At 37.6% G+C, this 24289-nt stretch overlaps 5 protein-coding genes across 15 annotated transcripts; 2 read left to right on the forward strand and 3 right to left on the reverse strand.

Annotated features, from left to right (window-relative positions):
- Window positions 1-1243: 1243 nt before the first annotated feature.
- SCCRO3 (defective in cullin neddylation 1 domain containing SCCRO3) lies at window positions 1244-4229 on the reverse strand. Of its 4 annotated transcripts, none has more exons than XM_011149477.3 (5): window positions 3663-4229; window positions 3465-3504; window positions 2790-2953; window positions 2360-2667; window positions 1244-2194 (listed from the first exon to the last, which is right to left on the reverse strand). In XM_011149477.3, the coding sequence occupies exons 3-5, from the start codon at window positions 2869-2871 to the stop codon at window positions 1595-1597; spliced, it is 990 nt and encodes a 329-aa protein (XP_011147779.1). In that variant the 5' UTR covers window positions 2872-2953; window positions 3465-3504; window positions 3663-4229; the 3' UTR covers window positions 1244-1594. The 4 variants fall into 4 exon arrangements, with proteins under 4 accessions (XP_011147779.1, XP_025155890.1, XP_019699174.1 ...); XM_025300105.1 differs by having other exon boundaries at window positions 3310-3504; XM_019843615.2 differs by lacking the exon at window positions 3465-3504 and having other exon boundaries at window positions 3895-4229.
- Window positions 4230-4277: 48 nt separating this feature from the next.
- Window positions 4278-13076, forward strand: obe (activating signal cointegrator 1 complex subunit obelus). 3 transcript variants are annotated; one of them, XM_011149479.3, is made up of 8 exons: window positions 4278-4383; window positions 5278-5412; window positions 5510-5601; window positions 5822-5970; window positions 6177-6425; window positions 6509-10711; window positions 10846-12304; window positions 12389-13076. In XM_011149479.3, the coding sequence occupies exons 2-8, from the start codon at window positions 5288-5290 to the stop codon at window positions 12508-12510; spliced, it is 6399 nt and encodes a 2132-aa protein (XP_011147781.1). In that variant the 5' UTR covers window positions 4278-4383; window positions 5278-5287; the 3' UTR covers window positions 12511-13076. The 3 variants fall into 3 exon arrangements, with proteins under 3 accessions (XP_011147781.1, XP_011147780.1, XP_019699170.1); XM_011149478.3 differs by lacking the exon at window positions 4278-4383 and adding an exon at window positions 4542-4664; XM_019843611.2 differs by lacking the exon at window positions 4278-4383 and adding an exon at window positions 4713-4797.
- Window positions 13077-13971: 895 nt separating this feature from the next.
- Window positions 13972-16948, reverse strand: LOC105188171 (protein MEMO1). The gene is made up of 8 exons (XM_011149481.3): window positions 16653-16948; window positions 16159-16240; window positions 15962-16030; window positions 15493-15605; window positions 15112-15223; window positions 14722-14941; window positions 14507-14611; window positions 13972-14417 (listed from the first exon to the last, which is right to left on the reverse strand). Exons 1-8 carry the CDS (start codon window positions 16702-16704, stop codon window positions 14280-14282), a joined length of 891 nt encoding a protein of 296 aa, XP_011147783.1. The 5' UTR covers window positions 16705-16948; the 3' UTR covers window positions 13972-14279.
- Window positions 16949-17357: 409 nt separating this feature from the next.
- On the forward strand, window positions 17358-21869 carry Rga (CCR4-NOT transcription complex subunit regena). 5 transcript variants are annotated; one of them, XM_011149485.3, is made up of 9 exons: window positions 17358-17934; window positions 18726-18785; window positions 18857-19346; window positions 19490-19716; window positions 19881-20123; window positions 20212-20473; window positions 20600-20707; window positions 20823-21048; window positions 21762-21869. In XM_011149485.3, exons 3-8 carry the CDS (start codon window positions 19021-19023, stop codon window positions 21040-21042), a joined length of 1386 nt encoding a protein of 461 aa, XP_011147787.1. In that variant the 5' UTR covers window positions 17358-17934; window positions 18726-18785; window positions 18857-19020; the 3' UTR covers window positions 21043-21048; window positions 21762-21869. The 5 variants fall into 5 exon arrangements, with proteins under 5 accessions (XP_011147787.1, XP_011147788.1, XP_011147789.1 ...); XM_011149486.3 differs by lacking the exon at window positions 21762-21869 and adding an exon at window positions 21304-21514 and having other exon boundaries at window positions 17360-18206; XM_011149487.3 differs by lacking the exon at window positions 21762-21869 and adding an exon at window positions 21304-21514 and having other exon boundaries at window positions 17360-18188.
- LOC105188172 (malonyl-CoA decarboxylase, mitochondrial) lies at window positions 21044-24255 on the reverse strand. Of its 2 annotated transcripts, XM_011149482.3 has the most exons (11): window positions 23932-24255; window positions 23702-23842; window positions 23383-23523; window positions 23104-23256; window positions 22856-23009; window positions 22640-22779; window positions 22278-22413; window positions 22008-22217; window positions 21787-21892; window positions 21520-21704; window positions 21044-21224 (listed from the first exon to the last, which is right to left on the reverse strand). In XM_011149482.3, the coding sequence occupies exons 1-10, from the start codon at window positions 24136-24138 to the stop codon at window positions 21587-21589; spliced, it is 1506 nt and encodes a 501-aa protein (XP_011147784.1). In that variant the 5' UTR covers window positions 24139-24255; the 3' UTR covers window positions 21044-21224; window positions 21520-21586. The 2 variants fall into 2 exon arrangements, with proteins under 2 accessions (XP_011147784.1, XP_025155903.1); XM_025300118.1 differs by lacking the exon at window positions 21044-21224 and having other exon boundaries at window positions 21542-21704; window positions 23688-23842; window positions 23932-24113.
- Between the last annotated feature and the right edge of the window lie 34 nt (window positions 24256-24289).

Genomic DNA, 24289 nt, shown 5'->3' on the forward strand with positions numbered 1-24289 from the left:
AAAACACACCGTTGCGCCTGCGAAAAGAAAAAACGTATCCTTTTTTTCCATAATTTTTTTCCGTTTTCAAGAAAACAAAAACTACAATTTGTCCTAAATGTATGTATGATTCACTCTATATATATATACTTATACACACTGTATCACAAATTTGGATTGTGTGAGAATTCATTTCTAAACTTTTCCTTATGCAAAATTACATTTCTCACATTTCCCTGAACATACTCCTTTGAACAGAATCTTCTCAGGATATTTACTAAACTATTTTCGTCCCTACAGAGAAATGTTATTCTTGAACAACGAATATTTCTAGCAAAATTTCCTAAGAAATATTTTTTACAGTCTGATTTTTATAAGACTTTTACAACACTTTTATAAGACTTTTACAACACAGGCGCTATTGATCTTTCCGACCTGTATAATTCATCTTATCAAATATAATTTTCGATATTGATATAAATCCATAAATAATGATGCAAATAAAACTTTTACTTTGTAGATAAAATAAAAATTTAATAATTCCTATATCAAGCGCGATTATAACATAAAAAATAAAAACTAATCTTAGCTGCTTAGAATTTTAAATTTGAATAGATCGTAAAAACGTAGTAATTAGGCATAACTGTATATGCGAATTAAAAAATAATAATGATACTTGTTATTATATCAATACTTTGTATACTGCTTTTTAATGTAGTAAAAATATATTTCAATATTTAGACGTATATGTTAGCAATAATTCATTCTAGTTGTCATTCTTTATATAAAATTGTAATTTTTTATATCGCTATATCAAAGTTTACAATCATCTCGTACTTCTTGAATTTTTTCGATTTACTTACAATAAATAAACTAGTATATTTAGAACTTAAAGATATACTTATCACGGTATAGAAAAAAAAAATTCTTATACAGTTATGCACACATGTTTTGAATTTTCTGTAAAATAACAAAAGTCTTTTCGTACCAATATCATTCTTGTAACTAACCACAATAAATAAGCACCATCATTATATTGACACAATTATTCAGCAAACGCAATTCGTTACTATAAGCGATCACATGATTAATTCAATAACATTGTATAGAAAACTTGGCAATGCTTATATGTTATTATAGTCGAAGTGTAGAAATAATAACTTTGACCAGGATTGCATATCCTCAATCTTATAAAAAGATACATACATACATATATACGTATGTGTGTGTGTATATATATACGTATGTATATATATACATATATATATAATTTATCGCCAGCTGCTGTTAAAATATTTGCAATACGAAGGTCTTTCGTATTATATATGCATATGACAAAACGTAATTAAATAAAATTACGTGAAATAAAATATTTATATTTACACTGGAAGATATACGATGCTGCATGAAAACAAATATAACGCAATAACAAAAGAGAAAAGAAAAGAAAAGCAATAGCAAATTCGAAGTATCACTTTCATGGTCATACCAACAGGAATAAAATATCTCGTTTATATTTCCCAAGTCAAGCCGGATGATCCTGTTCAAAGGTCAGATTATAAGACAATAATATGCTCGCTTCACTTTGTCGTTTCTTCACTTAGAGTACGAACGTTTAAGTCTTGTCAATAGAAGCATCTTTCATAATATCGTCTTTAGTGATATTTTGGTTCATCTGATCATTCTCGTATTCCACAAAATCGTCAAATAAACTTGGCCACGCTTCAGCATCGTCATAAGCACCAAGATCGTCCCCAATGCTCTCGGCAAAGTTGAGAAACATATTCCATGTGTCTCTGGGTATTCCACGGATATGATGACATTCGAGGAACTTTAGCCACCTAATTAGAAGCGGAGGTTCGCGTATCGTAAAGACAAGTTTCCAGAGAACGATCGCCATGTCGGCCGGCAAGATCCTTTGACCGGACGTCACATCAAGGCCGAATCGGAATGTAAATCGATAGAGATCCTTGAACAGATCGCTGTTGACCGTCAATTCCTGAACGATTTCGGGCAAGCGAGCCTGTATACCGCGTATACTGTCGACCTTCATCGCCTTCAGTCCTGTGACGAACTCATGGCGTGTAAATTGGCACATCTGTTCCGCATTCAATTTCCATGCAAGAACGAGAACTTTAAATTCATCAGGCGACAGCTGCAAGTCATCACAAAGTCTTTCTATTCCGTCAGCTAATATTACATCTTCGTGAGGATCCTTAAAAGTAAGTATAAAATATTACCATCAAACTCTTTTTACAAAAACACCACGCTTTCCTCGTTTTTGTTATGTAGATAATCTCTAATTCGGAAAGATTTTAAATTCTGACAAGTTATAATATTGTTCTGAATAAAAACAAACATATGTTTTGTGCACCTTTACCTTATATTGGTCAAAAAGTGCATTCAATTTGCTCTCCGACGGTTCCTTTTGTTGTTTAGGTTCGGTAGATAAATTGAGACCTGATGATGTACCAGATCGTCCTAACGGCGGTAATCGCGCATAGAATCCTCGCGATAAACGTAAATTACTTTGTACACTGGGTACAGACCCACAATTATCCGAACCTACATTGTTAAATGTAGGTAATGTACTTATAGACTTCCTGTTCCCGTTCACATGTGTTTCAGGCACAAAAGAACCAGATTGTTGGCAAGAATTTTGGAACAGACCTCTCAGTTCCATTGTTTCTACAAAATATAACAAAAATACAAATCTACAGAATATTGAATGAATATATTGTATGTTTCAGAAAATAATTTTCATGTGTAATATAATATAAAAGCAATACAATAACATAATTCATATTTACCGTCTTTATGCTCCAATACGATTGATTGATCAGTGCTGGTTGGTGGAAGTAGCACCTTAAAGCACGAGAAACAGTTTCCCATTGATGCTGACCGTACTTGACATCAAAAACGATTATCCCACGCATCAGTAATTCAGTCTTACATTGGCAGTCTCGATTAAAAACTGAAGAAGCGAAAATTATTATTATCAGTTACTACTACCAATGATTCATATTAAATTCTATATTTCAGCTTTGCCACGCAATCAGAGAGCAATGGATAGATGGATGGATGAGCAAATAGATAGATACAAACAGAGAAAGAGAGAAAGAGAAAAAGACGTGTTGTCAGTAAACAGATATACATATATATTGTGACACTATATGACAAACAATACACAAAGAATCATGATAATATCACAAAACTATAAAATCATCGCAAGATCGCATGTGATGCGAACCGAAATAGATTGTATATACGACACATATTCAGAGATCATTTATTGATGACGGTACATCGATTGATCCAGGAAGATCTTACATCGCTTCACGATCAGCCTGTCAAAACAGTATCGCAAGCGTCGAGAAGCGATGAGGTTCGAACGATGAGAGGGTAGGGATGAGTCACGCGCGAAATCGTTCGTACGAGAGGGAGAGGGAAGAAACGCACGCGACAAAGTCAGCCGGGCTGTATACCTTATTATTGGTTAAGGCGATTTCTCGGTCGATTCCGGGCCTCGATAATAGCAGCAATAATAATAACAATAACAACAACAATAATAATAATAATAATAATAATAATAATAGTAGTAGTAGTAGTAATAGTAACAGCAGTAGTAGTAGTTGGGGTGATAGTAGTTACAGATAAGGAAATTCGTTGTGAGACGATAATACCTCGCTTCGGTCGCTTCATCAAATTCTTGTCCAGTAGAGCAAACGCAAGGGAGAGGGATTCTCTTCCGGATATGCCAGGACGTGTCGTGCGTGCGCACCGGTGCGTACGTGTTTGCTCGCGTATGTGCGTGAGTGCGTACGTGCGTGCGTGAGTACGTGCGTTCGTGTTCGCGTTGTCCGCGAAATCGCTGTGGATCAACAGAACGCCGTCTGTTCGATGTTCTTCCCGTACATTTTCTCTGGACGACGACGGAGACGACTCCCCAGCTTGAGTGCTGGCAGGATTCGGCGATCCAACCAAATTTGTGTCATTTGCGGTGCTGCGGTAACCTCGCGCGATCGTACGGCGTCGACGACAGCTGCTGCGACTGCGGATGTAACAACGACGATCTCATTACACGTTACACAAAACGTTCATTCGTGATGCCTGCTTGGATGCTCGCGGCGACCGATACAATTGATAAGCAATCCGCGCGAGTCACCACCGAGTCGTCTCGTCCCGTGAAAACACTTCGACGAAAACATCAAAAGACATTCCTCGTGCTTCGAGACAGGCTGCACGACGACGAAGAAGGCTCCCTCGATGGAGTAAATAGATAAATATCAGGCAGTGTAGCAAACTTCATACTTGCGACCAACCATGGAACATGATAAAATGGGGTAGACTTCAGTAGCCAATAAAAGAAATTGTTCTTTAGGGAAGATAGCGTCAAACTAAAAGGTACAGCAGCATCTCCCAGTGCCGGCGATGAGTATCTCCGAATCCATTATTCGTCATCACATTGGTATCCATGATACCGCAGAGAAAAAAAAGATCATAGCGGATTTGAAACATTTGAACCAATAATAAGCTGACGCTCGCAAAAAATGCAATTATCCATGGTAACACTGTAGTGTTACTAAAAGTGTGTTACAAAAATTTATCCTTACAAATTGTTTTATTGATTTGCATCTACTGTTCTTATCAAATTGTTACTGCCATCTGCTACCAAACATTTCCCAGTATGTATATCGATCGAGATACTATTATTTAATGAAATTGATAGGACTTTCATCGTTATCAGTAAGCAATAGATTAACTTAACGGGGAATTAACACAGTAACTCGTTACCTGCAAGAGATATGTACTTCTGAGGTAAATTTGATTGAACTTACATGCGAAGAAATGTATTAAGATCTACAGCGTTGCGATATATTGTGCAACATTGCTTAGTTTTACGAAGATTTCTTCATAATTGCCACAAATTAAACAATTCTACAGTATCTTTATTAATCCGTTGTTAAGTTAAAATTCGCAGGTACTGTTTATTGTATAACTTGAATTTATTCTTCATAACCTATGAAATCTGTAATTGTTCTTATGTTTAGATCTGTATTAGATCAATTTTAAAATAACATCAAATTTTAAAAATATCAAATTTTTTATATATAACAAAAATAATGTTTATTAAATATGTTCCATGAACTTTTTGCAATGTGTTTTTTATACACAAAATATTGGAAATGATATCAACCAAATTTAAAATAACATATGTGACATATGTTAATTTAAATATATGTATATTTTATGTCATGATATATATACACATATATATGTATCAAATCGAATTAACAGATAACATACCATGTCAAAGTTACAACGTATAACTAAATCCTTACGGATGTCCACTTGCTTAGAACGTAGGGAAATAGATCTTCAACCAAATGACTTAATAAGGAAGAGGCAAGAACGAGCAGAAAGGCTAGAAAGGTAAATAGATATTTTGTTTTTAAAAAGAATTTATGGAAAATTTAAAAAGTTTGATTTTATAGACATATCTAGTTATATAAACCTTTATATTTTATAGCAATCTTGATTTTTCCGAGATATGCAATCATGCATCTAAAGATCTTACAATAAAATTGCTAGTGCTGAGAAAGGTTGCAGAGCAAATTTTAGGTAAGTAGTATTTAATTACATATACACAAAATTTTCACTATATAAGTAAATTTCACTATATAAGTAAATTTTTTAATTAAGTTTCTGAGATGGAGAGGGGTTAAAGCATCATCTATTTTATTTGCATAATTATAATTCTTTATGCTTTTGTTGTATTGTTCAGTTTAATGTTGCCTTTTTTAATATACTAAACATATAAATATATGTATCTCTCTTCCAGAGGGTACTATGCCAGATGCTATAAATGAATTTACAGTTTATGCATTACGTTTATTAATTGAAGATGAGAAATTAACTCGAAAAAAATATGACATGCTCGTTCAAAAAGCAGGATATTTAGAGTATAATTATGCACAAAAAATTATGGAGGTATGTTATTATTATGTAAACTAAAATTTATATTAAACTAAAGGTTTTTTGAACTGAACTAATTCTACACTGAAACTTTGTTCCTTTTCTCTTCAATTTATATACTTCAATTTATATCATTCTAACAGCAAAAAGTATAACTTAGTTCAGTTAAAAAGAACAGGTCTTAGATATGTTTTTAAATCTGATTTAATTGTTTGAAATAGGTAGTGATAGAAATTCGATCTGAACATTACGATGAAGTTATAGAATTATTATCAGAATCCAAAGAGAATGTGAGCACAGAGGTTCCCATGCACATTTTTGGTGCAGATATTCATTACAATCCAGCAAGAGTTGTATGGCCTGACACTTCCAAACTTTATAATATGTCAACAGAAGGAATAAATTCAACCACTGTTAAGTTTACCATGAAGCTACATGAAGCAGAATCTTCAACCCAGAAGAAATCTGTAGTAGGTATACATTAGACATGTATATGGGCATAAAAAATAAAATTAATTTCAATTTTCTAATTCTTTTCTCATTCTAATTACAGTTTGACAAAGCAAAATTTATGAAAGGATTAACAAATTGCTTTAAAAAATGTGACAACGGGATACCATTTTCGGATTTTAATACGACAATAATAAACAAATTAAATTATTCTGAAGATGCAGCCTTACAAACTGAATTATTTGATATGCTGGGTTGCGACCACTTTGAATTCATAGGATATATTATCGAACATAGGGAGGCCATTGTATCAGCATATTCATGTCCAAAAGTGATTTCAAAGCCACAGAAAAATGCACAGGGGCCTATAATCAGTGGCCAAGTGATCGTACAGTCTGAGATAGAGAAGAAGCTGAATAAGCAAGTACGTAAGGAGGAAAAGAAATTAAATAAAATGTCAAGCAAACGGGACGTTAAAACGGACATTGAGAGAAATGAATTCGACTCGGCCGAACTGCGACTTAAAAAGCAAGAGGCATTCGCAGCTATGAACGCCCCGTTATTCCCTAAGAAGGTTGTTTTGGAGAGGGACCCGCAATCTTATCCATTTGTGTTCGATTCCAAAGCGAACAAACACGCAAGCGTCGTGTCGGGACAGAAATTATTGTTAGCCGAGAATGTTACGAGGGAGAATACTGGACTTTACGAGGAAGTGCACATACCGCTATCGGAAAGAGAACCTATTAATGTGAAGGTAGACTTAGTAAAGATATCTTCTCTGGACAAAATTGGTCAGACGGCTTTCGACGGCATGAAGTCATTGAATCAGATACAAAGTATAGTCTTTAAAGCAGCGTACGAGACCAATGAAAATCTGCTGATATGCGCGCCTACCGGTGCGGGCAAAACGAACGTAGCGATGTTGGCTATAGTGCATCAGTTGAAACAGAACATTCAAGACGGACAACTGCAAACGAACGAATTCAAGATCATTTACATCGCGCCTATGAAAGCGCTGGCTTCGGAGATGACCGCCAACTTTAACAAGAGACTTAGCGCCCTGGGAGTCAAGGTTCGCGAATTGACTGGTGACATGCAGCTGACGAAGCAAGAAATCCAGCAGACGCAAATGATAGTGACTACGCCGGAGAAGTGGGACGTCGTCACGAGGAAAGGCACGGGCGATGTCTCCCTCACCAGTATTGTCAAACTGTTAATCATCGATGAGGTGCATCTGCTACATGGCGACAGAGGGCCTGTAGTAGAGGCGTTGGTCGCGCGAACACTGCGTCAGGTGGAGTCATCGCAGAGCATGATCCGAATCGTCGGGCTGTCCGCGACACTGCCGAATTACGTGGACGTAGCGCGATTTCTGCGAGTCAATCCGAGCAAGGGACTCTTCTACTTCGACCATCGTTTCCGACCGGTGCCATTAAGTCAGACCTTTATCGGTGTGAAAGCCATTAAGCCGCTGCAACAGATCAACGATATGGATCTCGTGTGTTACAATCACACCGTGAAGATGGTGCGACAGGGTCACCAGGTCATGGTATTCGTACACGCGCGGAACGCCACCGTGAGAACGGCGCAGTCATTGAAAGAGCTGGCATTGAAGAACGACACGCTCAAGTACTTCTTGTCGGAAGGTCAGGCGAAGTATGTGAACAAGGCGTTCGCGTCGTCGCGCAACAAGCACCTCGGCGAGCTGTTCAATAGCGGCTTCTCCGTGCACCACGCCGGCTTAACGCGCACTGACCGCAACCTGGTGGAAAAGTACTTTGCCGATGGTCTCATCAAGGTGCTCGTCTGCACTGCCACATTGGCGTGGGGCGTCAACCTGCCTGCGCACGCTGTCATTATACGGGGCACTGAAATCTACGACGCAAAGCACGGTTCGTTCGTGGACTTGGATATATTGGACGTAATGCAGATCTTTGGCCGCGCTGGTAGACCGCAATTCGACACGTCCGGTCACGCGGTCATCATCACGACACACAATAAACTCTCGCATTATTTGTCGTTGCTGACGAATCAGATACCGATCGAAAGCAGCTTCATCAAGTATCTGGCCGATAATCTGAACGCCGAGATAGCGTTAGGTACGATATCGAATGTAGAGGAGGCGGTCAAGTGGCTGAGCTATACGTACCTGTTCGTACGGATGAAGCTGAACTATCAGGCGTACGGTATGGTGTTCCAAGCTCTGATAGACGATCCGAATCTGGAGAAGAAGCGGAAGGAACTCATAGATCACGCAGCCAAGGCGTTGGACAAAGCGCAGATGCTGAGGTACGACGAGCGTACCGGTGACCTTAATGCCACCGACCTGGGGCGCATCGCGAGCCACTTTTATCTCAAGTATGACACGGTGGAGATCTTCAACGAGCAGCAGAAGCCCGTGATGAACGAGGCGGAGATCTTGGCGATGATATCGCACGCCCAGGAGTTTGAGCAGCTCAAAGTGCGCGACGATGAGGTAGAAGAGCTAGATCAGTTGATGGATGACTGCAAAGTCGTGCCGAAAGGCGGTGTGGAGAACGTCCACGGCAAAGTGAACATATTGCTGCAAACGTATCTGTCGAGAGGCCGAGTGAACGCGTCTTCGTTGATATCTGACCAGGCATACGTAACGCAGAATGCAATGAGAATAGTCCGGGCGTTGTTTGAGATCATGTTGCGCAAGAACAATGCGATAATGGCCGGACGACTGCTGACAATGGCGAAGATGTTCGAGGCTCAGCAGTGGGACTATATGACACCGTTGCGGCAATTCAGTTGCCTATCCATGGAGATAATCTACAAGATAGAGCAACGGGAGTTGCCGATTCGCAAATTGAGAGAGATGTCCACGCAGGAGATCGGCATTTTCTTGCGAGATCAACGAATGGCGCTGTTGGTGAAGAAGTGCTGCAGTCAGTTGCCGAAGATGAACGTGGTGTTCAACTTGCAACCCATCACGCGCACTGTGCTGCGAATGCGGCTGACGCTAATCCCCGAGTTCAGCTGGAATGACTTTGCGCACGGGAAGAACTCACAGGCTTTCTGGATATGGATCGAGGACCCGGACAACAACTTCATCTATCATTATGAGTATTTCCTTTTGACGAAGAAGGCGGTTGTTCAAAAGATCGAGCAAGAGCTCGTGATTACCATACCCTTATCCGAACCGTTACCGGCTCAGTATTTGATCAGGGTGTCGAGCGATTATTGGCTCGACTGCGACGACGTATTCCCGGTGAGCTTCCATGATCTCATCTTGCCAGAGACTCATCCGCCTCACACGGACCTACTAGAGCTGCAGCCGTTGTCAACGAACGCCTTGAAGGATCCATCCTACGAGAAACTTTACCCCTTTTCCCACTTTAATCCCATACAAACTCAGATTTTCTATTGCCTTTACCACACGGACAACAACGTCCTCCTCGGCGCACCGACCGGCTCAGGAAAGACAATCGCCGCGGAAATCGCGATGTTCCGAGTCTTTAAACGATATCCTGGCAAGAAGATCGTCTACATAGCGCCGCTGAAGGCTCTGGTGCGAGAACGTATAAACGATTGGAAAATACGATTGGAGGAACGTCTGGGTAAGAGGGTGGTGGAGCTGACGGGTGACGTATCTCCCGACATAAAGATGATAATCGACGCGCATGTGATTGTCACTACGCCCGAGAAGTGGGACGGTATTAGCAGAAGCTGGCAGACTAGGAGCTACGTGCGGCAAGTAGCGCTCATAGTGATCGACGAGATTCACCTGCTGGGTGAAGATCGCGGACCGGTGCTGGAGGTCATAATCTCTCGTACGAATTTCATATCGTCGCACACGCTCGACAAGGTCAGAATCGTCGGTTTATCGACTGCACTGGCCAACGCGGTGGATCTAGCCAATTGGCTCGATATCAAGGATATGGGCCTTTACAATTTCCGTCCTTCTGTCAGACCCGTGCCGATGGAGGTACATATCAGCGGATTCCCGGGCAGGCACTACTGTCCCCGCATGGCGACCATGAATAGGCCGACCTTCCAAGCGATCAGACATCACGCACCATCCAGCCCCTCTCTCGTTTTTGTGTCTTCTCGACGGCAGACACGCTTGACCGCGCTTGATCTAATAGCCTTCCTCGCGGCGGAGGAGAATCCCAAGCAATGGCTGCACATGCCGGAGGAGCAGATGGCCGGCATCTTGGACAATGTGAAGGACACCAATTTGAAGCTCACGCTGGCCTTCGGCATCGGCCTTCACCATGCGGGTTTACAAGATCGGGACAGGAAGACTGTGGAGGAATTGTTTGTCCATAACAAGATACAGGTATTGCTAATGAATATAAAGGCTCTCTTAGATCTACAATCAGGTAAGATTAATGAGTTCTAATGAATGCTTAGTTGAAAAATATGAGCTTAGCGAAACATATAAATAATATAAATTCTTTGCACCACATACAGATATTAATCACCACGGCCACGTTGGCCTGGGGTGTGAATTTTCCCGCTCATCTAGTAGTGATCAAGGGCACGGAGTATTACGACGGCAAACTGAAACGTTACGTAGACATGCCCATCACCGACGTACTCCAGATGATGGGTCGCGCCGGCAGACCGCAATACGACAACTCCGGCGTGGCGGTCGTTCTTGTACACGACATAAAGAAGAGCTTTTACAAGAAGTTCTTGTACGAGCCGTTCCCCGTTGAATCCAGCTTGATGGATGTATTGCCTGATCACATTAATGCAGAGATCGTCGCCGGCACTATCAGGAACAAGCAGGAGTTCCTGGATTACCTGACGTGGACGTATTACTTCCGTAGATTGATGAAAAATCCCAAGTATTATGACTTGGATATTCTGGAGCCTCGGAATATCAATGAGTACCTCTCGAAGTTGGTGGAAACCACCCTAAAGTCACTGATAGATTCGCATTGCATCGATTACGAAACGGATGAGCAAACCCTGTGCTCATTTCCGATGGGAAAAATAGCATCGTTCTATTATCTATCACATCATACGATGTTGATGTTCACACAGTCGTTGGACGATGAACTCACGCTGGATCAATGCCTACGTATACTCTGTAACTCGCACGAGTACAACGAACTGCCGGTGAGGCATAACGAAGAATTTTTGAATGAAGATCTGGCGAAGAGCTGCCGTTACCCCGTGGATCAATACACTTACGATTCCCCGCACACGAAAGCATTTCTTTTGTTACAAGCGCATTTCTCGAGGTTGCCGTTGTCGTCCACCGACTACATTACTGATTTGAAGTCGGTGCTGGATCAAGCGATCAGGATATTGCAGGCCATGATCGACACGGTCGCGGAACGTGGATGGTTAACGAGCACGCTTAGGATAATGTGCTTGTTTCCGATGATCGTACAGGCACGTTGGATTGACGAATTTGCAATCACGTCGTTACCGCATGTAGAAGCGACAGATTTGCATCTGTTCTCGTCGTCAATGGTGCTCCCGGTATTGTGTCACATGACGTTTGACAATTATGATAGACTCGCGATGATTTTACGTGAGAAATACAGAGAGGATCAAATACGTGAGATACATCGAGTAATTAGAGACCTACCCGTAATATCTGTCGATTTAACGTTGGAAAGCACAATACACAATACCGAGGTTTTGAGGAGGAAAATAATATTAAAACGTAACAACGAAGATTTCATTGATGTTCGGAAGGATGAGTATTATACGTTGGTCGTCGGACTGAAAAGAAATAACCATTCCAAAACTTTGAAGGCACACTCTCCAATGTTTCTGAAAGGAAAAGACGAAGGTTGGTTCATGGTGTTGGGTAACGCTGCTAATAAAGAGTTGTTAGCATTGAAGAGGGTATCCGGTGTGAATGATCAACAGCGATATCATCAATTGCAATTTCATGTGCCTGATTGTTTAGGTAAAACTATCAAATTCCGTACATATAATTTTTGATTTTGGTTTGAGTCTTGCCGAATTAAAGTACGAAAAACGTTTCTTTCAGAATCGATGAAGCTGACGTTTTACTTAATTTCCGACTGTTACATGGGACTGGATCAACAGTACAATATTTATTTAAACGTGACGTCCTCGATTCAGAACACCAGCACAAGACTGAACAAATAGGTGATATTGTGTTCAATTATTGCAAATCTTTCTATTGACAATAATATAAGGAATGCAGAGAGTGCGAACTTTATTAGTGAGAAAGCGTATTTTAGAAATGAGTTATTAGCAGTGAAAGATTTGCTATAATTGCATACGAATGTATTGTTACAGGATGTTTATCGTAAGATGTACAGAAACTTGTATATTTTTACGTGATGTAATTTTATTACACGTCTATGTGTTATGAAACAATGTAGGTATGGATTATTCTACGATTCTTTTCATATAAATATAAACCTTATTATCTCGGAATATATAAAGATAGAAAAAGCAATATGTGCAGGATCAGTGTACAATTTCATGCGATTTTTTGTTTCCCTTTTTAAGAAATAAAAATCACTGATTACTTTGCTGCAAAATGCAAATTTCTTACTGCATGCCATTCGTTTTATTTATTTATTTTTTTCTTTTTTTGGAAAGACAGAATTTTATTTTTAGAAGATCTCGAGAAATAATTGTTTGAGGTATGCAGAAATGTTTTTAAGTAGTGTAAAGAAGAAATAAACACGTTCTTAAAATTTGTAGACTTATTGTATACATTTCCATCATATATGTACTGACCCCATTTTTTCAGACTTACACCATATAATAATACAATATTCGAATTATTCGGTTTAGTTTCCTATGCTTAGGTAACAATAGATTATAGGATAGGAAGGATATGAGATCATTCCATTGCTTTGTATGAAAAGAAAAAAAGAATATAAATATATACTTTAAGTCCTAACTCTCGTATTAATGTATCAATCATGATACATTTCGATGCAGATTGTTCATACTAAAGACACAGAAGAGACTTTATGTTATTCAAAATGTTCATTGGCCCATTAGTGCATTCGATGCAATTTAGAAGATTTTAATAAAGGTAATAAGATATGCACAAGCTCCACTTGCGACATGTCATATATAATTTGATCGCGAAAAATGTATTCATTTAGAGTTATATTTTAAACTATATTATTTTGAAAGATAAAACATCTAAATAATATTCAACATGGAGTTCAAACTCAAGTATTACCATTATAATAATAGCACATTTTTAATCACAGTCTAAATTAATTTATAATCGACTTAATATTTAATTTTTTTTTAATTACGTTTTAACACGATTTAATATAAAAATAACAAAATTTGAGCTAAAATTTAATGCAATTTAATTTAAAGATAATAGAATTAATATATTTTGCATATGTATATACTATTTATAGCCCTAATTAGAGTTTTGTTCTTACAAGCGATAACGATATTCTCTTCCTTGCCAATAGTTTGAACTCCGCTCTTCGGGTGCGCGTGAAATACACTTTGCACTAACACCTATACAGATGTACCATTAACCAAAGCAAAGAAATATTTAAGCTCCTTCCCATATCGAAATCTGGAAGTACTGAATATCTCTTGTAAGTAATAAACCGAAATGCATTTATACAAAAAGTTTCGGTAACGGTACATTTCCATTTGTTACATGTAACACAAAGAAGTAACGCTTACCCCGACACCCGTTGTGTATAAATTGCTACATAACGTAAATAATATAACATTAGAAGTTACAGCAGTTATAATCCGGTGCCATTCTTCTTTGCCGCCTCTTACAAAATCTTGACGTCCCGCTTAATCCTGTTTAATAATCGATAGAACGTTACTGCCATGCTTCGTTGAACGCCATTCCACTTTAATAGTGTTTATATTCAGATCTCAATGTATAAGCGTACTCAATTTGTGTATCTTTATCACTCGACAACTAGGGAAGCACTAGCATAACTGACAGAACTGTCATTCATATTGTTACATTGACTACTTTGAGCATATTTCAAAAACTTGAGATTCATCCTGTGGCCATTTGTACGTCCCTTGAGACAGTTAATTAGCTGTAAATATATAGAGTATTATGTTAGTTTAGAAATTTAGATTGAGCTAAAAGAAATTTGTACATAGACGCTTAAATTTTCTATATTACCTGCAATAAAATGCCAATCGGATGCCGACCGCATATAGTATTACCATATTTTTTAAGATAATCAGTGAACATCGCAGGATTCAAAGTCTCTATAATGTTCATGCCCTGCGGACATTTTATTTTGATAAAATTTGTTGGATATATGTCAGATTGATTTTAGAGATATTTCTCGATTCTCGTACATATAAAATAAAGAGACTGGATTGCATATGTACCATTTTATCGAGATTTTGAATAGATCTGTGAATAGGCCCACATGATCTATCGTAGTAAATATAACGGAAACGTTGTCCCCAATGGCAGAAGTCCGAAGAGATGACAAATAATGCTTGCGGATCAGCCATATAGGGTGCTAATAATCTCCCATAAAGTGCTTCTTTCTCCGGGCTCAAGGAACCCACCAAAATTGGGATTATAGTAAACGAGTCCTTAAATCTGCACATGTGAAACATGTCCCACATGAATAAAATATTCATTTTCTATCCTTGTTATTTAGTAATGGACAGGAGCACAATGTAGGTATCACTTCCTGTTATTTCTCTCATGGCGATATGATCTTCAGCATTTATAATTATAATTGAGAATTAATTTATCTCTAAACGTACTCTTCCATAACTTTGGCGATAAATGGCAACTGCATCTCGATGCTGTGCTCTTCTTCATCAGTATTCACATCCATCCAATCAAAGTGACCAGTCTCTTCGAGTTCTTTTCTCACTATTAAACATGTATGTGTTAAAAAGCACCCAATTTCCTTACAATACCATACCATTTTTCATTATGTGTAATTTCTATTTACACAAATACGAAACACTACTAGGTTGGTATTGCAAGGATTGAACTTCATTTATAAAAGTGATCATGTAACATACGCTTAACAACTTTTTTAACTTTGTTACCAGCTAAGCGTTATATAAAAGATAAACGCCATCAGTTTAAGTATAAACATGGAATCTATAGATATATGCACATACATATATATGTACCTTTTTGATCAATACGTAGATCATATAATGGTGTTTGGTAAACGGAGACCGAAGAAAGGGCACAACTTGTTAATCTCACATGATGAGAGGGGCCTAGAATAAATATCCTACGGCTGCATAACAGCACGTTGCACGTTTCATTTGACTGAGAAATTTCAAAAATTACAAACTAAACTATATATATTGCACAGTACAATTACACTTTATAAAAATTTATATTAAGAAAATATGTATAACAAATTTCTTTACTATGCATTGTAGACATTAAAAAAACAATTTTTAAAAAATTCTTGAACACTTTCCATAATTGTAAACAAAGATTTTTATTATAAAATTATCTGATAAATAATAAAGATAACATATAAAAACAATATTTAATCCTTCTTCTACATCTCTAGGCTTTAAATAAAATCTTAAGTTTATAAACTTAATGTTAGATTAATATAACGCAACATAATCAGACACTTACACAACTACAGGACTAATCTGCCGATAAGCAAAACCAGCACATTCCCCACAATAACTGTATCCTGCGTGCCTGCAAAATTATATTATATTTTTATCAGATATTTATATATATATATATATATATATGTATATATGTATGTGTATGTGTACATGTATGCTGATATATTGTGTGACTATATTATATAAGTGATTACTGACGGGGCAATAATTGCTCTCGCAGGTCCATGGGATAAGTCTGCTGCGCTCAACCAATCCTCTAATTGCTTACGCAATTCTGAACCTATAGCGAGTAGTAGCATGACTTTGACATTGCATAAAGACAATAGAAATTTTTGAAGGCAACATACGCAATCAGCAGGAATCAGTTTTGAATTTATTGGAATAAAATTATATTACTTTGTAAGCAGAATGTTTTAATGTATATTTGGAAATTCTCCTCAATATAATATAAATAATGTAAATAAGAACTTTAAATTAGGAAATCGATTAATGTATACAATGAAGACAACAATTAATTGGAAACATCTTTCATCTCTCTATGCTTCATACTCCATTAACGAATATGAAGACAAAGCACGTTAATACGACAAAAAGAAATGATCAGTATATTTGCAAACACGCGCCAACAACGATACGAGATATAAATAAAACGCTTTCTTCTTCTTCCTTCTTTTTATTCGAGTATCGCTTACCATTGTCCGCGTACCAACTACCAGCGTGAGAGGCTCTCCTAGTGAATGCCATTTTTCGGCCAAAAGTGCTTGCCTTTTCTCTCGAAGAATGTGTCTAGCTTGGCGCACAACGATACTTTATCCAATCTCACCTACCGATTACTACGCAAATAAAACCTTGACAAAGTACAAGTAACTTATATCTTAGCCGAGTGTAAAATGTTTATAAAACTCTATCACAAAATCTTGGCAATTGTCCTTCTATAGATCATTCAGTGAATACACGCTGAACGATACGCGTCGACTTGAAAACAAAGGGTGCATCCAGCATTACAACTGAGCGCTTTGCGAATTCTCACATTTGATTGGTCCACATTTTTATATCATAGACAAATCCATAAGTACATACCAATCAACTTCAAGAACTTCAACTCACCGAACGTTCATTGCTGGATGCATCCAATGATCCGCAACATGGCCGGCCCGTTATCTCATCGGGCCAATTGTGAATCGAGATGATACTATCAGTAAAATTTGCACAGAGAATTGTAAACGCGCTCGATCTCTCGATCGTTCGTGCCACCACTCGCGGCCAAGTTCGATTCGCTGACAATCGCTTATTGGCTCGAAAAAGAATACCCTAGAACGATCGACGAAGAATCGCACGGCTGTAAGTCAAGCTCAATCCTATCGTGTATACACCGTAGCGACGATGTAGTCTAACGTTTTGCTGACTCAAAACACGCGATCACGAGAGGAATACCGCCAAGAAATTATTGCACGGAGTTTCCGGACGGTGTTTGACGGCTGCTAACTCGGTCGACGCGTACTTCGAGTCGCTCGCTTGAGCACGACATAGAGATATTGTTAATATGGCAGACTCTCGTGTCTCTAGTGTTGTTTAAGTTCGTGAAACTGACTGACCGAGTGACAAAACAGTGGGTCCTGTGTACCGAAGGGCACGCAGTGTGATGTGTATGAAATCTTGATTGCCTCGTGCCGCCGTGTACACGTGCGAGTCTCGCAATCACGCGCGCTTGAGCGAGAGAGGGACGTGATTTCTTGTGATTGCCACGGAATCGCCAATTGCGCGAAGACCCCCTCGCGAGCGGAGATCGTCGTCGCGAAGAGAGTTTCTCGACCAGTTAACGCATCAACGAACGTTTTCGCGCGTGTGTGACTTTTCTTTTTTCTTTCGTTTTTTTTTGATTTAAACATCCGTCCACTTTGTTTATCGCGGGCACGATGATGGGACTCGACAACGTCGCGTCGTCGTGATACGCAGCTGGTGCGCACGTCGCAGGTAGTGTTGCGCGGCTACCGCGCCGCGCTTTTCCCTCAATATTTTGACGTCTCTGCGCGCATTATAACCTTCCGTTCCTTTGTGCTCGTCAACTCGATTCCCATCTCCGTCCCAATACCAGTGTCAATATCGCCGTGCGTGCTTACGAACGTGCGAACGAGCTGCCACGATTGTATTCGCGACTAGTCCTTTTAGTGATTTCTCACAGTTTTTAAGAGAAATGTTCGGAGATTGATATAGCGTACACTATTGTCGTATGTACTATTTGCAAGGTAGAATTGATGTTGGCGGGACCATACGTGCGTCCAATATCGCACATATGGTTTCTGTCATCTTTTCGTGACGTCCCGTAAGATTAGATGAGACAGGACCAGATTTTGCATCATTAAATATATTGTTCATCTGTGTATGTGTAGGGTCTTTAGGTTAAAACAAAGTTTTTGTTTTGGTACTTTTAGTATTACATGTATAAAGTTACTTATTCCATACTTATTCCAAGCATAAGGAAATTATGCTGTAATTAGGTATATATCTTAACATCTTTGTAAAGGATATTTGTGTAGCTACTATGGTTATGTTTGGCTCGTAAAGATTCTGATATAATCAACATGGATGAAGAATATAATTCAATAATTAGATATATATCTTTAATTTTTAATGGATATCATGTCGGGAATTTAGAATTTTCACAGAGAATGTACTTAACTTGATTAGACAAAGTAAATAGTTAATCTAATAACCAAGGTGTAGCAAAGTTGTAACGAATTGTTTATCTGTTTGTTTCTTACTAGATGTTTTTGTCTCTGTACCACGTTTTGATGTAACTGCTACTGAGACGCTGCAATCAAGAGGTAAGTAATAATACGAGGTTTAATAACAGTTTACTTATTAGCTGGAAAATACACAATCCTTTTTGTTCCAGGTTACATGTGGTTATTTGTCATGGGTTATCAGCAATCTCATGAGATTGAAGAGTTTGTGAGTGTTGTATTAGAAGAGAAGTAGGTGTGCTAGTTTGTTAAACAAAAAGTGCATTTGGTGTGAGCCCTCTGGGCAAACATTTCATATTAGTGGTGCCATCGGGCTATGGCCAACCTGAACTTTGAACAACCACCACGCAGTATTGCGAATGCAAGTCTTTCTTCACGCACAAGTGGTGGGGGGGGTTTGAACACGTCGGCCCTTGCGGGTCATGTCACACCCACTTCGGGCATGTTCTCAGGCTCGTCCGCAAGCACTTCAAGTACGGCAAATTCTGCGGTAGTCATCACTAACGTTTATCCCGGTGCATCTAGCTCCGGAAGTGGACAGAATAGTCATCAACCACAGCAGCAGCAACTCTCTCCTATGGGCAGTAGAGGACTGTTTGGGCAGAGAGCTTTTACTGACAGACGTACGATGCCTGCTCTTGGGTAAATTTTCTTTCATTATATAACTAATAAAGTCTATAAAATTTGAGTCTTTCTACTTGTAAATAAGGATTTGATTCTCTATGGGTGTCATAGAGTGATGATAGAGACCTTCTGTGTTGCAGAATTACGGTTTTGTGTTTCAGAGCTTCGAATCCAATGGGTAGTATGGGCAGTTTCGGAATACCTCCAAGTCGTAATTACGGATCTCAAGGTGCGGTCAATAATTTCCACTCTGTTTTCGGGAGTGGGGGTGGCGGAGACACGAGTACTCCGCCACTGTTAGATTTATCAGAGTTTCCCTCCTTAACAAATAGAGGTCAAGGTGATTCTATGCCACAACCTAGTCCCATGCCAGGGAAGCAACCGTACGGTTAGTATCTTATCATTCTGTGTTAGATCTCTAAAGAAATTATGCTTTTACATATATCGAACAGAATGCGTTATTCATATCTTAATCGTAGGCAACTCTTAACCATTTAGTAAATATAAGCAGATTATATCGCCTCTTATAATTCGTATTCATGTTTGTTACAGTTGGAATGGTGAAACAACCGACATCGGAACCAAGTGAATTTACTATGAGTTCGGAAGACTTTCCCGCGTTACCCGGTACGCAAAATAGAGAGGGCCCGTCACCCGGTGGCAGTGTATCTGGTGATAAAAATATACCTGTAGGACTGGGTCCGGAGATCGGACAGGACGTATTACAGGCAAACAGAGCTCTCGGATCTGAGAAATCTCAGTCTTCTAAGAGAGGCATTCAAACATCGCCTGATGGTAAACAAAAGGCTGCATTAACGACTACATTATCGCATATATCAGGTGTGGTGACATTTCATTTGGTTCATATGATTATCACACGCAGGCAAGGTGACGAACATACCCGCAAGTATGGTGAAGGATCAATTCGGCATGGTTGGTCTTTTAACGTTTATCAGAGCAGCAGAGACAGATCCGAACTTGGTGTCGTTGGCGTTAGGCCAAGATCTTACTGCGTTAGGATTGAATTTGAATTCGCCGGAAAATCTCTATCAAAACTTCGGTGGTCCTTGGGCAGAAACACCCTGTCGACCACAGGATATTGACTTTCACGTACCACCGGAGTATCTTATAAATGCCGCGATCAGGTATCCTCACTTTTAATTCTGTGTATCTCGATGCACCTTATCTCGTGTATATTTTTCATTGACACTATCTCTATATTATAGTATAAAAATTAAATTAAGGTATTAAATTTCTTTTGTCTGTTTTAGGGATAAGCTAGCGCCAGTTAAACTAAATCGATATAAAGACGATCTACTGTTTTATATGTTTTATACAAATGTTGGGGATGTATTACAATTAGCGGCAGCGGCAGAACTGTAAGTATGATAATCTACTATGAGAATCTTAACTTTCAGATTCTGTAATATTACTATGTACATGTGATACTTACAATGCTGAATGTTACAATTGTGAATTTTGTACGATACAAAGGTATAACAGAGAATGGCGATATCATGTAGAAGAGAAAGTTTGGATAACGCAGGCACCAGGTTTGGGGATGGTAGAAAAGACGTCGACATACGAACGTGGTACTTATTATTACTTCGATGCGCAAAACTGGAGAAAGGTAGCTAAGGAATTCCATTTGGATTACACGAAACTAGAAAGTAAACCTTATCTTCCCACAAACTTACACCAAACTCAGCCTTGACTACAGGTGTGTATCATAGACTTTATTTTCTTCCCCTTTCCATTTTTATGTAAAAATTTGTAAAGTTTATGTACGCTTATCAGAGAGAAAGTGAGAGAAAGAGACAAAAATAATAATACTTTAATTGCGTAATTTAATATTTCCGATGTTATTTCGATGCAATTGTCCTTCTCAGTTATTCACTGTAAGAAAGAAATATACAAGTGATATTTTTTCAAATTATACATATAATTAAAATTGTATATTTTATATCTGTTCTAGACTTGTCTGCAGACCATTGTGCTGTATTTAAGCTGGAAACGAATCAGCTATTGTATAAATGAACAAATTTAATAATCTTTAATAAAAACATAAAATTTGAAGAGTAATAAAGTAAATTTTCTTATCAATGAATTGGACACCCTTCATCCTTTGGTGTGTCAATTCTTCATCACCATTATTGTCATCATTATCTTATCATAATGTTGGCTTACTTACACTTAAAACATTGATTATATTCTCATCATTCTTAACATTCCTTCAGCATATCTTATAGCATACATTATCATATAGCTTTTAATTTATCCGCTTGCGTGGCCAGATTGATTACACTTTCCGAGGCATTTATAATAAAATGTTCGATATAATTTCGGCTGTTTCTCTCACATTCGTCTAAAAAATATCTATGAAAAACCATAACAATTATATACAATGTTTAAAGTATTTCTTTTTTATTTCAGTTAGAAATAATTCTCAAATGTGTACCTATAGTTAACCATTATGCCACAACTATTAGCCACTCCGCGCGGTGAAGGATCGGCCAACCAATTTATTCTCCACATCACCGCTCCGTTACGTAAATGAAAATTTGCTATAAAAATTGGAAAATTATTTTTATAGTGATGATCTCATTGAGGGGTGTACATTGTATTTAACTTATGCTTTTGTGATTGATTTAGGAGAAAATAGAAAAAAACAGAACGTACCGACATTATTTAGAGCATAGCCGCGTCGTTTTTCTTTATATAAATACCAGGCACATGCTCGAAGTAGTGGTTCTTTCAAAAATCCTGACAATTCTTTATTATTTGTCCATAATGAGGATTGTAAACACTTTAGGGTAGATATTACATCTTCCGTTTTTAAAATTTCTTTTATAATTTCGTATTCTTTCATGGTGAATATATATTTCGTATCTATGTAAGATAAATATGTTTATAGATCATTTTAATTTTTTCCTAATAATTAGCGATTACCTTGCTTTAATTTTTCAAATAACCAAGTTTTAAAGTTAGGTATCGGTGATAAGCTAGACAATAGTTGCACTGCTGGAAATTCAGCTGTGACTTCATTGACTACTTCTTTGATAAGATAATTGCCAAGTTCAATGCCCTGTAGAAGAATATTGTTTTACATGTGTAATTATTAATTCAAGTTGTAAAATTTATTTTATTGTTAAGTAAATCAAGTAAAATTTTGTTGTAAACCAAATGAGATAATTGTCAAATTCAAATATCCTATATGAGAATATTGTTTTACATGTACAATCATTAATTCAAGTTGTAAAACTTATTTTATTATTAAGTAAATCAAATGGTTTTTGTTATAAATCAATTACCTGCAATCCTTTTTGAGTAGATGCTATAGAATAGAATATTGCAGCTTTTATTTTAATTTTGTCTTCTTCAAGGAAAGTTATATGTTTTTTGGTGCTTCCTAAGATTCTGGTTTCAGCTTCTTCGATACCTTTCACACTATCTGCAAAATATAAAAATATATTTAAAATAATTACTGACTGTTACGTAATAGAGATGTGATTATCTTTCTACTAAACCTGGAATAACATCACACAATGCTGTGTGCAAAACAACAATAGGTTCTCTCGGCATGGATGGATGTGTAAATATGTAACATCTTCTATATGGTCCAACTCTACGTTTTAAATCCAACCAATTTCTCATAGGATGTATAGCTTCATAATCTGATATCTGTAGATATACAAATAAGTTCAATACTATCAAGCTCATAGAAAATGTAAAATTTATTTATACAATTGAGATAAATATAAAAAAGTTCACTAACCTTCTGCAATATATCACATGCACTCTCCCATGTTATTCGTTGTATATGTAAAAAACCTACTGAAAACCAAAGCAAAAGCAAATCTCGCAGAGTATAATTTAACTGCTGTATTATTATACTTTCATCAGCATCATTTGCTTCTGCCATCAATTCCTAACAAAGAAAAACTTTTAAAGATAAAAATTCAACTTTATAATAAAATCTACATTATATACTGTTATAAACACAAGAGAAAATATCTATATTTATAAGTAAATATTTTCTTTAATTTTTGCTTACCAAAACATCGGTTCTTAGATCAACTAAAAATTTTACACCATGCTCTAGTCTTCCTATTATACCAAATAGCCAATAATAGGCTGGTGTAAGAATATCTTTCAGAGTTCTTTCGTGGATAATCATCTGTCTCTCATTTTCAAGCTATGATATAATTAAAATGCTGAGACATCTATATGTAACATATTTTCTAAGGAACATACATATATGGCAGAGATGTACATATAGTTTTCCAACAAAATAACAGTAGAAAAATATGATGTATTAATGTTAATTATAGTTTAATCATAGTGACACGTATAACTCACATGAAATAATATACCTTGGTACAAATTAATTTCTTGGCTATTTGGCATACATTATCATGTTGCACAGCATATTGTGCAGCTAATGTACGCAAGATCCGTTGACGATCTTCCTTGTTGCTTTCAGTATATTTGATACATAGCGCACGTACCTTGTTCTGTAATATTTTTCTTGATATAGTTTTTAATGAAAGAAATTATTTGCGCTTTATATTATGAAGTGGAAAATACAATTTGTGACAAAGACCTCTATGATCCAGTTGCTGATTTTAGTGTTTTTGAATTTGAAAATTTCTCGCAGTTCTTCATGCACCGGTAATGTGCTATTTGTTTTGTTGTACAACGAGTATGACTTTCCGTATTTGCGTTTCACCGTATCGGTAAAATTAAATCCCGTCCTGATTCTGTAACGCTGGACAATTGGTAGAAGTTTCGTGAAAATCTTTTCTAACATTATAACCAATTACTAGCAATTGTGATCCGTCACAGATTGAATTGGAACAAGAAAAGAAGAGCAGAGACCAAAACTACTTTAAATCCATTTTCAACAGGTGTCACATAACACACAGCTGTGTTCTCACGCAAGCTGCACGTCACTCAGTGTA

The sequence above is a fragment of the Harpegnathos saltator genome, unplaced genomic scaffold (genome assembly GCF_003227715.2).
Source record: "Harpegnathos saltator strain DR-91 unplaced genomic scaffold, Hsal_v8.6 scaffold33, whole genome shotgun sequence".
Classification (NCBI taxonomy): domain Eukaryota; kingdom Metazoa; phylum Arthropoda; class Insecta; order Hymenoptera; family Formicidae; genus Harpegnathos; species Harpegnathos saltator.